Consider the following 11,513-nt stretch of genomic DNA (forward strand, 5'->3'; position numbering starts at 1 on the left):
AAAGGTCCAAAACTAATCTAATCCTGAGACTGATTATATAATTTCTCTATTTCACATTGAAGGCATTTTTTGAAATTATTTTTGCACGTGTGGGCGTGTGAGTGCATCCGGTGGGGCATGAACCAGGGAGTGGATGACAACGCTGTCATACACCTGTCAGTCAACCTTTGTAAGTCACTTGCTGGATGGAGGCCAGTCACAATAAGGCACAGAAGGGTGTGTGTGTGTGTGTGTACGTGTGTGTGTAATAGTGCAGGCCAAGCAGAAAGCAATTCATATAAATAGGTTTACTTTACTTTCCTTTGAAAAAAACAACTATGTATAATAAACAAATGGAATCGTTAAATACTGTACACAGCATACTGAACTCTCCCAGTGCACTTCCTCACCACAGCAGAGAAGTTATTTAGTCTTCAGTTGTTGTTGTTTTTTTTCTTCATTTTTTCCTAATAAGACATTTGAATACCTTTCAAGATTAAATAGTACCAGTGTATGATGTAAACATTTCTTTTCTCACAGGGGTGGGGGTAACTTTTGAAGTCCAAGCAACATTGTTTGTGAGCAGAAATAAATATATATATATATATATATGTATATATATGTATATACATGTATATGTACTTCAATAACCGGTTGACCTTAGTTAGCAATTTTCCCCCAAAGTGAGCTCTGTGTTCTTTGATACGTGTGCTACATTTACAATATCATCCTCAAGTGTCCATTGGGTAATGGAAGAACAATAAAAAAAAGTTCATGAAGTCTATATTGTATATATATTGTATTTCTCTCTTTTTTTCTCTCCGTCGGCTGCCAGCAGCCAAAGTCTCTCAGGCCACACCCACTGCAATCATGTCAGGCAGGAATGCATGAGCAGAACAGGAAAGACTGTGTCCACATGCTGAAGGTAAACCCTGAACACTCGTCCTCTTGCATATTAAGACATCTCCATTTTCACAGAGATCCTCCTCACTTCACTCTCATGCACACAATGAATCCCATACATCTGTCGTTTTGGTTTACCAAGGAGTATTAGGGTGACAATAGAATGGAGGAAAAAATAGTCATGACGGTAAAATATGATTTGAAAAAAAAGTCATTTTTTGGGGAGTAAAATTTAATAATCTGAGGGAAAAAAAATTGTATTACTGAATTTTGAGATTACGGTTGGGATTTGTGAGGGGGGGCGAGAAAGAGAGTCACAAACACATTTATGAAAAGGTAGTCCTTTTTGGGGGTAGTAAAAAATATGAGCTCCATTTCTCGTGTTTTTTTATGGATAAAACGTAATCATACAATAATGAAATTAAAATCATAATATAAGAATTTGGCTTTTTTTAATTTTCTTATTTTGATATTTGTTCCCAACAAATCTGGAAAAACTTTCTGAAAAAATACACTTTATTCTCACTGTATTAAACTTCATTTGAACTAAATGTGAATTTATTTGGAACATTAATGCTTTACTGCTTTTCATGTCCTATTTTCTTTTCCGCGTGGCCCTAATACTCCTTTGAAAAAAGCTCAACCCCCCAAAATAACAGACAATGTGAAATGGAGGATTCGTATCGAGAGAGGTAGCAAATGTGTTCCAAACAATGACTCACAGCTTGACCATTAAATATATTTAAAAAAAAGAATTTCATTAAGAATACATTCACTAAAGCTGGGCATACACTGTACAAAGCGCTAGTTTAACTTTCACACTTAATTGTCAATGAGAAAACGTCAAAATGTCAAAACAAGCGATTGAAGGGTTCATTTAACGCCTGTGGGGGTCAGTAGAGTGCTTTTAAACAGTTGCCAACTGTCAAAACAATCGAGAAAAGGCATTTTGCGCCATAAGTGGGCTAGGAATGCTAATGCTAAAGATGCTAAGAACACAGCGATGAGCTTCTTTAATCTTTGTTGCATGTGTCTTTATTTTACAGTGTATGTCCAGCTTTAGGCCGACGCTCTCTGTGCAACCTCCAAATGCCAAAAATAAAAACAATTAAATGCAGTAACAAGTACGGTCACGGAAAAAACATCCACGCAAACAACACTCAAGGGACGACAGACACTGGCTTTTCGTGCTGGGATTTTTCTGTCCATGGAATGGGTGGATGGAGTCACCTAGGACAATTTTTTGTCTTTTGGAGGTAGTATCAGAATCATAAAGGAGCCAATGTGGAGTTGATATAAAAAATCTAAACACCCCCATTCATATTTCATTTTTAAAGAAACAAAGAGAAATCATTTCTTAGAACTGGGCCTTAGTCAAGGTGGAGGGAGTTATAATAGCAGTCAGCGTTAGCACGGAAACGTTCAATTTGATTTGATTGATCCCTCTTTTTTTTTTTACATTACATAAACCTAGCATTTGGACAGGGGTGTGTAGACTTTTTATAGCCACTGTAAATGGTGTACGCCAGCATGGCGGAACAGGGTGGTGCGAAGTTTTAACGCCTGTAGCTCACGTCCGAGAACCAATTTTCAACATGAAATGTCACATACGATTATGACAAAATACATTTGAGGGAAAAGTGTAAGACGAACCATGCTGAGTTCTATTACAGATCTAATATGTCTGTTTATGAGGCTACAGAAGCTGCACTTGACTTTCATGCTAAGCTACGAACAAGTTGGGGGAAAACAACAAAGACATGAACAAAAACAATAATAATCATACGCTCACATACAGTAGATACTCGAGTGCTAAAATCCTTCATTTGACCCTAAAATAACTGATATTAGGGATGGGCTGAGTTTTCTTGGGCGACTATGGGCGAAAATGTAGTGGCAAACGTTCTGAACTCCCTTTCCATGCTAGCTAGTGTCTTATCATCTCATCTCTTCAGTGATTGTTAAGGCTCCCCCTAGTGGGTATCCAAATGAATCACTGATTTAAATGTTCAAACAGTGCATAAAGTTACAGTGGCTTAAACTTTTAGTACAAAACATTTGTTAAGTAGAGTTCAGTTGTATAGTATTTAACTTTTAGGAGCAATTCATTTGCCTTTTTTTTCACTGTTGAGAACATTTAGGTACAATGTTTATATATGTGTCAAACATTTTAAAATTGTTTTCTTCTCCTTAATATTTAAACGCAAAGTTAACGTTAAAACTGTGCATTATGTTATGGTAACTTACAGTCAAAGATTTTTTTTAGACATGACGAACACCTTCTACGCTACTGCATTCAATGTTCGTCATTCCGATGATGCTTGCAGTGGTTACAAAGGTTTTGCGAACACTCGGAGTAGCTCGTGCTCAACTTCAGCAAAACCAAGTGAGACCGGATTAACAAAGTCTCTGCTGTTTGCTGCAATTTAGTGCACTCCTTTTTTGCCTCACTTGCTTCAAGACCTAATTCATTTAACCTATTGACTAATTGACAAGTATGCCCATCCCTAGCAAGTGTCATTACTGACCTTTTGTCCCAGTTGAGATAAAAAGCAGCATTTACAATTTTTTAAAGCCCCAACACATCACAGTCAACCATCCAGACACAAAACACTGAAAGTGAGGTGGTTCAAGGCCCGCTTGCACCTTCCGGACTGTAAAATCTTTCAACGTCGTTGAATGCAACCCGTGATGAGTCGCCTTAGCAGTAACTGGATACAGTGCGCGAGTACCCTGTGTCCTTAAATACCTGGCGGGTTCTAAACTAAAAGCAGCAGTTTGGAGCACGACGAGGATCCTCAAACTAGATCCACGGGTGCTTTCCGCCGGGTGTGGCAGTCGCAGTCCGTGTCCGGGCTGTCCAAGGACTGCAGGAATTCTTCCACGGACCTGGAGTCCACGAAGGTCGGCCGGTGAGGCAGAAGGTAGTAATGAGTGCTGCTGGCCTTTTTCCCCTCCTTGTCCACAATAGGCAGGATGCAAGGTGAGCCCTCGCTGTTTTGTCTCCGTAAACTCCGACTGACGTATTTGGGGTTGGGTGCAAAGCTTTGGGTGGTGGGCATCACGTTGTTGGTGTATGTTGGGAGGCTCCGGGGGCTCGGGGTGCGGGAGCTGCCCAAGGACAAGGGGTCCCTTGGGGGCAGCTTTGGTGGTTTGTCCTTGTCACTGTACGAGACCTCTGCTGACCAGCGGCGGGTGTCTGACAGAAAGAACACAAAGGTCTTGATTGAATAAGTTTCAGATGCAACGATCTGTGTGTCAGTAACTTTCACTAACCCAGGCTAAACCTAGCTCCTGCCCAACACAAATAGGAAATGATCCTGGTAAAGAAATGGATAGATGGATGGACGGACGATCAATCGCCCGTCTACCCCCAAACCAAATAAATTACATTAAACGTTTGGCCTGCGTTGAGTCGAGAAACAGCACTCATCAACATTTGAACAGGATTAACTGCGGTTGTCGTTTGCATTCCTTGAGGTATTTTGACCCAATCAAATAATTAGTAAACTAACCAATACATTAAAAGCAAACCTGCAACCACAATCATCATCATGTTTTTGATATAAAATTAATTAAAGTGTTAAATTCATACCTCTTTGACAATGTGTGGGATCTGCTGTTTTGCTTGTCCGTGGTGGGATCGGCGGCGGAACGTCTGTTCTGTGATCCGTGTTGAAGGTAGAGTGATTGAGGCGCAGTAAGCAATGCTTGTTGAAGGATCCAGCAGGTGAATGATTGAGCGAGAGAGAACGATGTAGTCTCCTTTGAGTTTTGTCCCGCTGCCGTTGGCAGCTCGCCGGTAATTCCTGGCGCCGAAGCTCCTGCACATCCTTTTGCTGCGGGGGATGCGCAGGAAGCTGCTGAGTTTGAGGTTGCCTCGGGCTTTGCGGTCCTAAAGGCCCGTCGTAGTACGCGTGGTTAATCTGTCCGCAGTCCCTGAGGCTTCTCCGACTGGGAAGTCCAGTCCGAAAGGAAGAGGGTTTGGAACACGGATGAGACACCAAGCAGCAGCTCTCGTCCGTGCTGGTGAAGAACTCCACCTCGTTGTCCATGGCCTGCTCCGATGAACTGTCACTATGCAGCGGGATGGGCGGCAGAGGTTTAGAGCACCTGTCCGGAGTCTGCGGCGGACTGCTGCACTCGTACATGGAGAGCTGCTGGAATGAGGGGACCACCGGGTCGTCATTGGCTGGACTCGGCGAGGATGGTTCGGCACTGCAGGACAGGGAGAGATGGGAAGGCCGCGACTTCTTGGGAGGTAATTTCAGAGTGCTGGAATCGTAATTATGTCCTGCAGAAGAGCAACAATGACACATTACGACGTTAGTCGTAGAAACAGACAAGACAATACAATTTATATAGCCCACAAGAAACCCGGAAACATGAGCTTGTGTTTAGATCTTGCTGGAAACATAACAAACAGGGTATGAAAATAACTTCTGTGACCCACGTTCTTCACTGCACACAAAATAAATCTCTTCAATCATTGTGGTTGTGGTTGTGGCATTCCTCAAAGTGTTTCGAACCAATCATGTCACCAAATAAGCTCATCAAAATATCAAAAGCAAACTATCAACCACAACCATGAAAATCCCATTGTTGAACGGCTGCCTTTCTGATAACTGTGGGCATTCTTACCCTTGTTTCTGACATAACTCTTGTATTAGATCTCATTCTATTGTGCAGTTGTGTCTATTGTTGTACCCAGTCAATTTCAATGTTGGCAATACTCCCAAAAACAAGTATGGTGAGCCGATGACAGCATAAAAGCAAAGAAACATTTGTGTTACAGAGGGCAGAATGGAAGCAATTGACAAAGGACGACTCTTACTTTCATAGCTTAGCAATGGCGGACTCTTATGCTGGCCATGAGAGCTGTGATCTGGGTGTGCAGATTTCATAGTGAAGTAGAAGCTGTCAAGGATATAAACGATTACTACCACACTCTTCAACCACGCAACATACCGCCGTCTTCTGTAAGAATGTCGTGGAGCACTCACTTGTCTATGTCGTGGGTAAAGCTCCACGATGCTTTTGATCCAGCCATGCTGTGATAGTAGCTGGCCCGCAGGAAGGGGTGTTCTACGGGAAAAGATGTCTCCTGGGCAGTCAGGCCCACTGTGGACATGCTCCAGGCACACTCGGGTCGCATCAAAGCCAGGAAACACTCGGATCGTCGGTCCGGCTGGCCGCCACTCTTGTACCTGCGACAGGACCCCGAAATACACACAGAGGAAAGAATGAAACCTGAATGTACAAAAGCAGGTGCATTCAAGAGCAGGAAAGACATGTTTGGATAGAAAGCACATCCACGTTTCGGGAATATTGAGTCACGTTGACCGGGGTAGTTGGTATACGAGTTGACTCGAGAAAAGCAACCTTCAGTCAGAATTTGGATAACTGTTGTTCAAACGTTCCACGACTGCCATAGCTGTTGAGTAATAGACTCGAGTTTTCTGGAACTATCCATGCCTCTAATAACTGGAGAGAGCATTTTAAAAGCAGCTTCCGTTGCTGCAATGCGGCCGGGCCTGAAGTGCAGAGGAAGGGGCTCCTCCTGTTACCAGAACGCCACCTGATGTTGCAACAACTCCTCATGTCAAATGACCTGAACGTTTGTGTCATGTCAAGTATGTGTCAAGCCTGAGTAAACTATGTCTACAATATTCAGCGGGAAAAGGAGACCCGAGCAGGATATCAATTTTGTCCCCCTGCCGTTCACTGGGGTCAGAAATACACCGGAGGCCAAAATCCAGATGCGATATGACCGGATTAACCTGTTTAGGATTTCACAATCGGGAGAAAAAAATAGCACGGAAAGCAGCAGATATTTTTTCGTGGATATGGCATCACCTGGGCAGTGTCACAGATGAGCAATCCTCCGCATAAAGTCGGTGTGATGAGTGAGAATACTAACCCTGCCCCTCCACCCCTGTGTAAAAACTCATTCCTTGTCTCCTGTGAGGCATATTTATGCACAGCAATGACAGCTGCTAGGAAACAAAGCCCTAAAACAACAGGAAGCACGGGGGCATCGGTCGGAGCCAAACTGCATCAAGCAGGCATACCGTTGCCATCCACCCCTGGCTGCCCCCGGGTTTGTTGACAACGTTCGGCGGGCCGAGGGGGACGGGAAGCAATATGATCCTTGATAATGAACCCCAGGGGCTTGTGCTTCCTCTTGCAACAGGTGCAAAGACAGTTCATCCTGGCACTCAACCACCGGAGCACTTACAGGCAGTGGGATTAAAACAAACCGCACGTGGCCATGCAGGGTGCGGAACTACTTCAGATCATCAAGCCAACAAAAAAAAGGGCTATATGGAGTCTATTGGGGTTTATTCCTTTCCATATTGTTCCACGTAAGATTTGACTCATAGGTATCCTGACAGAATTTCAGACTCCTAGTAGGTTTCTCCATGAAAAAAACGAGTCCATTGGTGTCACTGTGGGTAGAATCTGCCCGACTGTACCTTGTTGTGGAAACTCGTCGATTTTTCCAGGTATCTTTTTCTGAAGCTATATTGATATATGGCCAGGAACAACCTACTCTCGAAATGGTCTAAACATTCAGGCTAATGTTGTCCAAAATAGCTTTTCCAATACCAAACAAGACCACAGTCAAGGAACCCAACTGGTCTCCTTCTTGGTACAACCCACTGTAATACATGATGGCCGGGTACTGGACTCTAATGTATCCTTCCTAAGGCTAAAGATGTACATGGGCAAGAAAGAGTCTTTACAATTATCCATTTGTGTGTTTATGTCAAAAGTATAATGTACTACCCCGTTAACAGTAGCCAACTGTACACTACTGCAATGCAAACATTCCACTTTATAAGGTCAAGGAACCTTTTTCACGGGCCAAAAGCATACAGTGTAAAGAACCAGGGGTTGTCAGCCTTCTTGTGACTATTCCAGGTAGGTGGTTCAACAAACTGACACTAATCATGAGCTCGAGGTTAACTCGCACAGAGATGGGGAAACTCAGAGTATCCAGTTCCAGAACAGCTGATATGAACTGGGTCAATCAACTCCGAGTCGGTTAACCTCGAGTTAAGTGCATGCACGGCCAGTTCAAAAAGTCATCATCGATTGAGCACTGATACCTTGAGTCGTCATGGTAACCATGGAGAAGAAAACCCGATCTGCATATTTGACACTCATTGAATTGGAGGTTTTAATGACATTGTACGATGATTACAAATCCGTTCACATGTAAAAGAATAGCACCGCTGCGGCAACAAAAATTAAAAGAAGTATAGGCTACCATCTTTGGATCAGTCGGTGGGTTTCGATCTATTTAAAATCATGCAACCATGATTGATCAAGTATAAGAATTATTCATTCCTACAGCTTGTTGGCTCGGGTCTTAGACCAGTATAATACATTTTGTTCTCAAGAAATGGCGATGAAGTTACAAACCGCACACAGTGAACTAGTTTGTGCAGCGATGTAGGAATACGTCATCATGTATTTACTGTTTTTGTGGTCTACAAATGTTTTACATGTACCAATTTATTCTCTTTAAAACTTTACTACGTTAGTGTAGTAAAGCCATATTAGGAAAGCGGAAGACCGTTGTAAACCGGAGACACCTTGTAAGTAGGAGTTTGGAGACACCCTGTAAATAGGAGTTCTCGGAGGTACCTGTTCCTATTTTCCCCCGGGGCTAAAAATGAGCAGGTGTACTCCCAAGTTCTAAAAGTCAAATGTCACAAATACAGAAGCATATGATTTGGTAGAACCACCCCAGCGGCATGCCCCATACCCCCAAAAAGATGGTGAAAACCCTCTCTGGGTAATGTGACAGAAATTCAGGCGCGCTCTGTCTTGCAGAAAGAGAGAGAGAGAGAGAGAAGTAGAAAGAGAGGAGTTGCCGTCCCCGCTGCACGACACCCCTGCAGCGGTTTCTAAGCAACCATACCCGCTTTACCTGTGCGGCAAGCACACAATAGCGCACACCCCCTCGCTTTACCGGATTGAGACAATCGTGTTTAAAAGCCCTCTAGCAGCTGGGCTGAGTCATGCCACTCAACACACGCCATGCACGCACACGTTTATATGATTTGGCCACACGCACGCACGCGCAATGAGGATGCGCAAGTCATTGAAATGAACCCCTAAAAATTATAAACAGCGCATACAAGGATGCTTGCAGCGAGGTTTGAGGAGTGTAAATATTCAAATAAAACAGCCAGTGTCACGTAAACAACAGCATGCTATGCTTTATGCATCTCTATTTGTGTCATTATGGGATTATTTTAAGCCGCTTTGTTATTGTGACTTGGACGGACGCTCGTGATTGACTGTCCCAATCAGTCCTAAACTTATAATAGCTATAAAAATAATAATAATAGAGGGTATTCACGTGAACCCCCAACAATATGCATCACTCGATGACGCTTGACATCAGCCCACACACTCAAATGAACATGGTGACACAAACAAAATCAACGCACTTCACACGACTTCAACTGCAGCACTCACCAAGAAAAACTCCTCCAAAGAAGCGCCTTTTTGGGGGTAACACTCCACTAAAACTCCTTTTCCAGGCTCTTAAAACGGCTCCGGTTTGTTTGCACCGTACAGCTATATTGGAGTTAACATCGGGAAGCAGCAGACGCCTACGAATGGCTGACGCTTCCCCCCCACCCTTGCACAATGTGACACTTTTGGATAAAGTGTTGAATGGAAGCGAGCTGACGTCTTATAGGCTGCAAGGCAGGAGCTCCAGTCGAGAGACGCCCTGGCCCTCCCCACTGTCGCACGTTCGCCCTTAAAGGCGCACACGTCTTTTTATATTCCTTTGCGCACACAGCAAGAGCGCCAAATTACTCAAGACTACTGTTACTTTAGAATATTATGAACTAAGTCAAAAAGAAAATCTTCCAAATAATTATTTGGGTAACTATCCAGAGGGAGAAGGAAAAAAAACATCTGATGGATATTTTTAAATAGCGCACTAGACTAAAATAGACCAAAATATAAACTAGGAGGGCAAATTCACATATTGATCAATAATCTCACTTTATACAATATACAAACAATAGTAAATAATGATTTTATTTCTGTTTACTCATAAGAACCAGCACAACAGGACCACCAGGCTCAGATTATGAGTTATATTAATCTGATTATATTATATGCATGCTATAATATTATATCATATAATGTTGTTTTTTCTAACTGTTATCTTCATACAATAATAACTGATAGGTGCCGCCTTCAGATTTAGTTGTCTTTTACAAATGTTATAATAACCACTTGTAACTAGAATGGCACTCAGTAGAGCATAGAGCTATCATGACTTCCTGGTTCATGGAGGATGTGCGAAATGATGGGCAGTGCCAATCACTGTGTTTTACACACTGATCCAGCAATTATCTGCCTTTGGCTTTTAGCCAGTCACGGAGTGTGATAGACGGATGAGGACAGCGCCATGTCTGATATTAACCTTTGCATCAGTTTAGCAAAATGGCAAAATTGCCTTACGCAAACTGTCTGTTCATTCAGTGTGGTTTATGCAGAATGGCAACCGCAGAAAAAAAGGGAGGGGAAAGTTATTTTTTTTAATATTACATTTTCACACGATATTCACCCACTGACGCATATGCATTGCTCATATGACAGGACATTGCACCATTTGCGTTTATACTTTTCAACATTTTCCTTTTACTAAGAGCATGCTTTGCATGTGATGCCTAACTTTTCCCTCCAACATGGCTTTGCTTCAATGAAAACAAGCACAAGAACACACACTTATTGTACCTGCACAGTGCACACATGCAAAGTGCCAGTTGCACAAAGCTGACATTGTTTTGCAGCACAGCTTATCTGATTGCCCTGAGCCCTTTTTCTCTAACTGATCCAGTTTGCTACTGGCCCTAATTAAATATTAAGATACAAAATATTCAAACTAATAAGATGAACATTTTAAAAAAGGCAAAACTTGGGGCCCTGAAACTGAGACCTGAATCTTGCCCTCGTCAATTCAAAATACCAAAATAAAGAATTGCACTCGTGCAGACTGCGCTTCATTACGCAATCTCAGAGCAAAATCTGTGATTAATTTCTATAATTTATATATTTTTTAAAGATGATACCACTTATATAACAGTTACCATGTTAAAAATATTACCTCTACAGTCAATAAAGGTTTTCAAGATAAAGACAGATTGTTCAACTGCTATCTTTAGCTTGTGCAGGTGTACCTAATGTAGTGGTCACATGCAACACTCCCATAATGTTAGTTTACAGTCGTGCAGCCTACTTAGCAGTGAACTGGTGGTTTATTAACTATGTCACTCTTTCCAAACCAGGCTAAACAAACCAGCATTGTGACACGCAGGCTATTCAAACACATCCAAACAATAGCGACAATCACCTCATGTGTTAAATCAATAGCAGCCCAAAGCAGAAGTGTGTGTGCGCATTGAGAGAACACAGTGTTCTTCTGTTTAAGTTTGTAAATGCTTTACAGCTTGGGCACCCCGGGGGCCCCTAAACCCCAAAGGCCATCAAATAAAATAATAAAATAAAAATGATAAAAAATAATATATATATATATATATATATTTTATAAATCTTAAATATATTCTTATATATTCTTGTTATCGCAACATATT

General features: G+C 42.2%; 1 protein-coding gene across 1 annotated transcript; it reads right to left on the reverse strand.

The window, feature by feature from the left end:
• Positions 1–272: 272 nt before the first annotated feature.
• errfi1a (ERBB receptor feedback inhibitor 1a) lies at positions 273–9,581 on the reverse strand. The gene is made up of 5 exons (XM_049733211.2): positions 9,376–9,581; positions 5,886–6,089; positions 5,717–5,799; positions 4,478–5,176; positions 273–4,081 (listed from the first exon to the last, which is right to left on the reverse strand). The coding sequence occupies exons 2-5, from the start codon at positions 6,035–6,037 to the stop codon at positions 3,681–3,683; spliced, it is 1,335 nt and encodes a 444-aa protein (XP_049589168.1). The 5' UTR covers positions 6,038–6,089; positions 9,376–9,581; the 3' UTR covers positions 273–3,680.
• Positions 9,582–11,513: the final 1,932 nt, after the last annotated feature.

The sequence above is a fragment of the Syngnathus scovelli genome, chromosome 11 (genome assembly GCF_024217435.2).
Source record: "Syngnathus scovelli strain Florida chromosome 11, RoL_Ssco_1.2, whole genome shotgun sequence".
In the NCBI taxonomy this organism is placed as follows: domain Eukaryota; kingdom Metazoa; phylum Chordata; class Actinopteri; order Syngnathiformes; family Syngnathidae; genus Syngnathus; species Syngnathus scovelli.

Excerpts from the sequence above, each read along its gene's own strand:
- errfi1a (XM_049733211.2), bottom strand. The coding sequence starts at position 6,037 with ATGCGACCCGAGTGTGCCTGGAGCATGTCCACAGTGGGCCTGACTGCC. Across the intron at positions 5,177-5,716 it reads GCCATTGCTAAGCTATGAAA|GACATAATTACGATTCCAGC; the intron begins GTAAGAGTCGTC and ends GCTCTTCTGCAG. Across the intron at positions 4,082-4,477 it reads TCCCACACATTGTCAAAGAG|ACACCCGCCGCTGGTCAGCA; the intron begins GTATGAATTTAA and ends TCTTTCTGTCAG.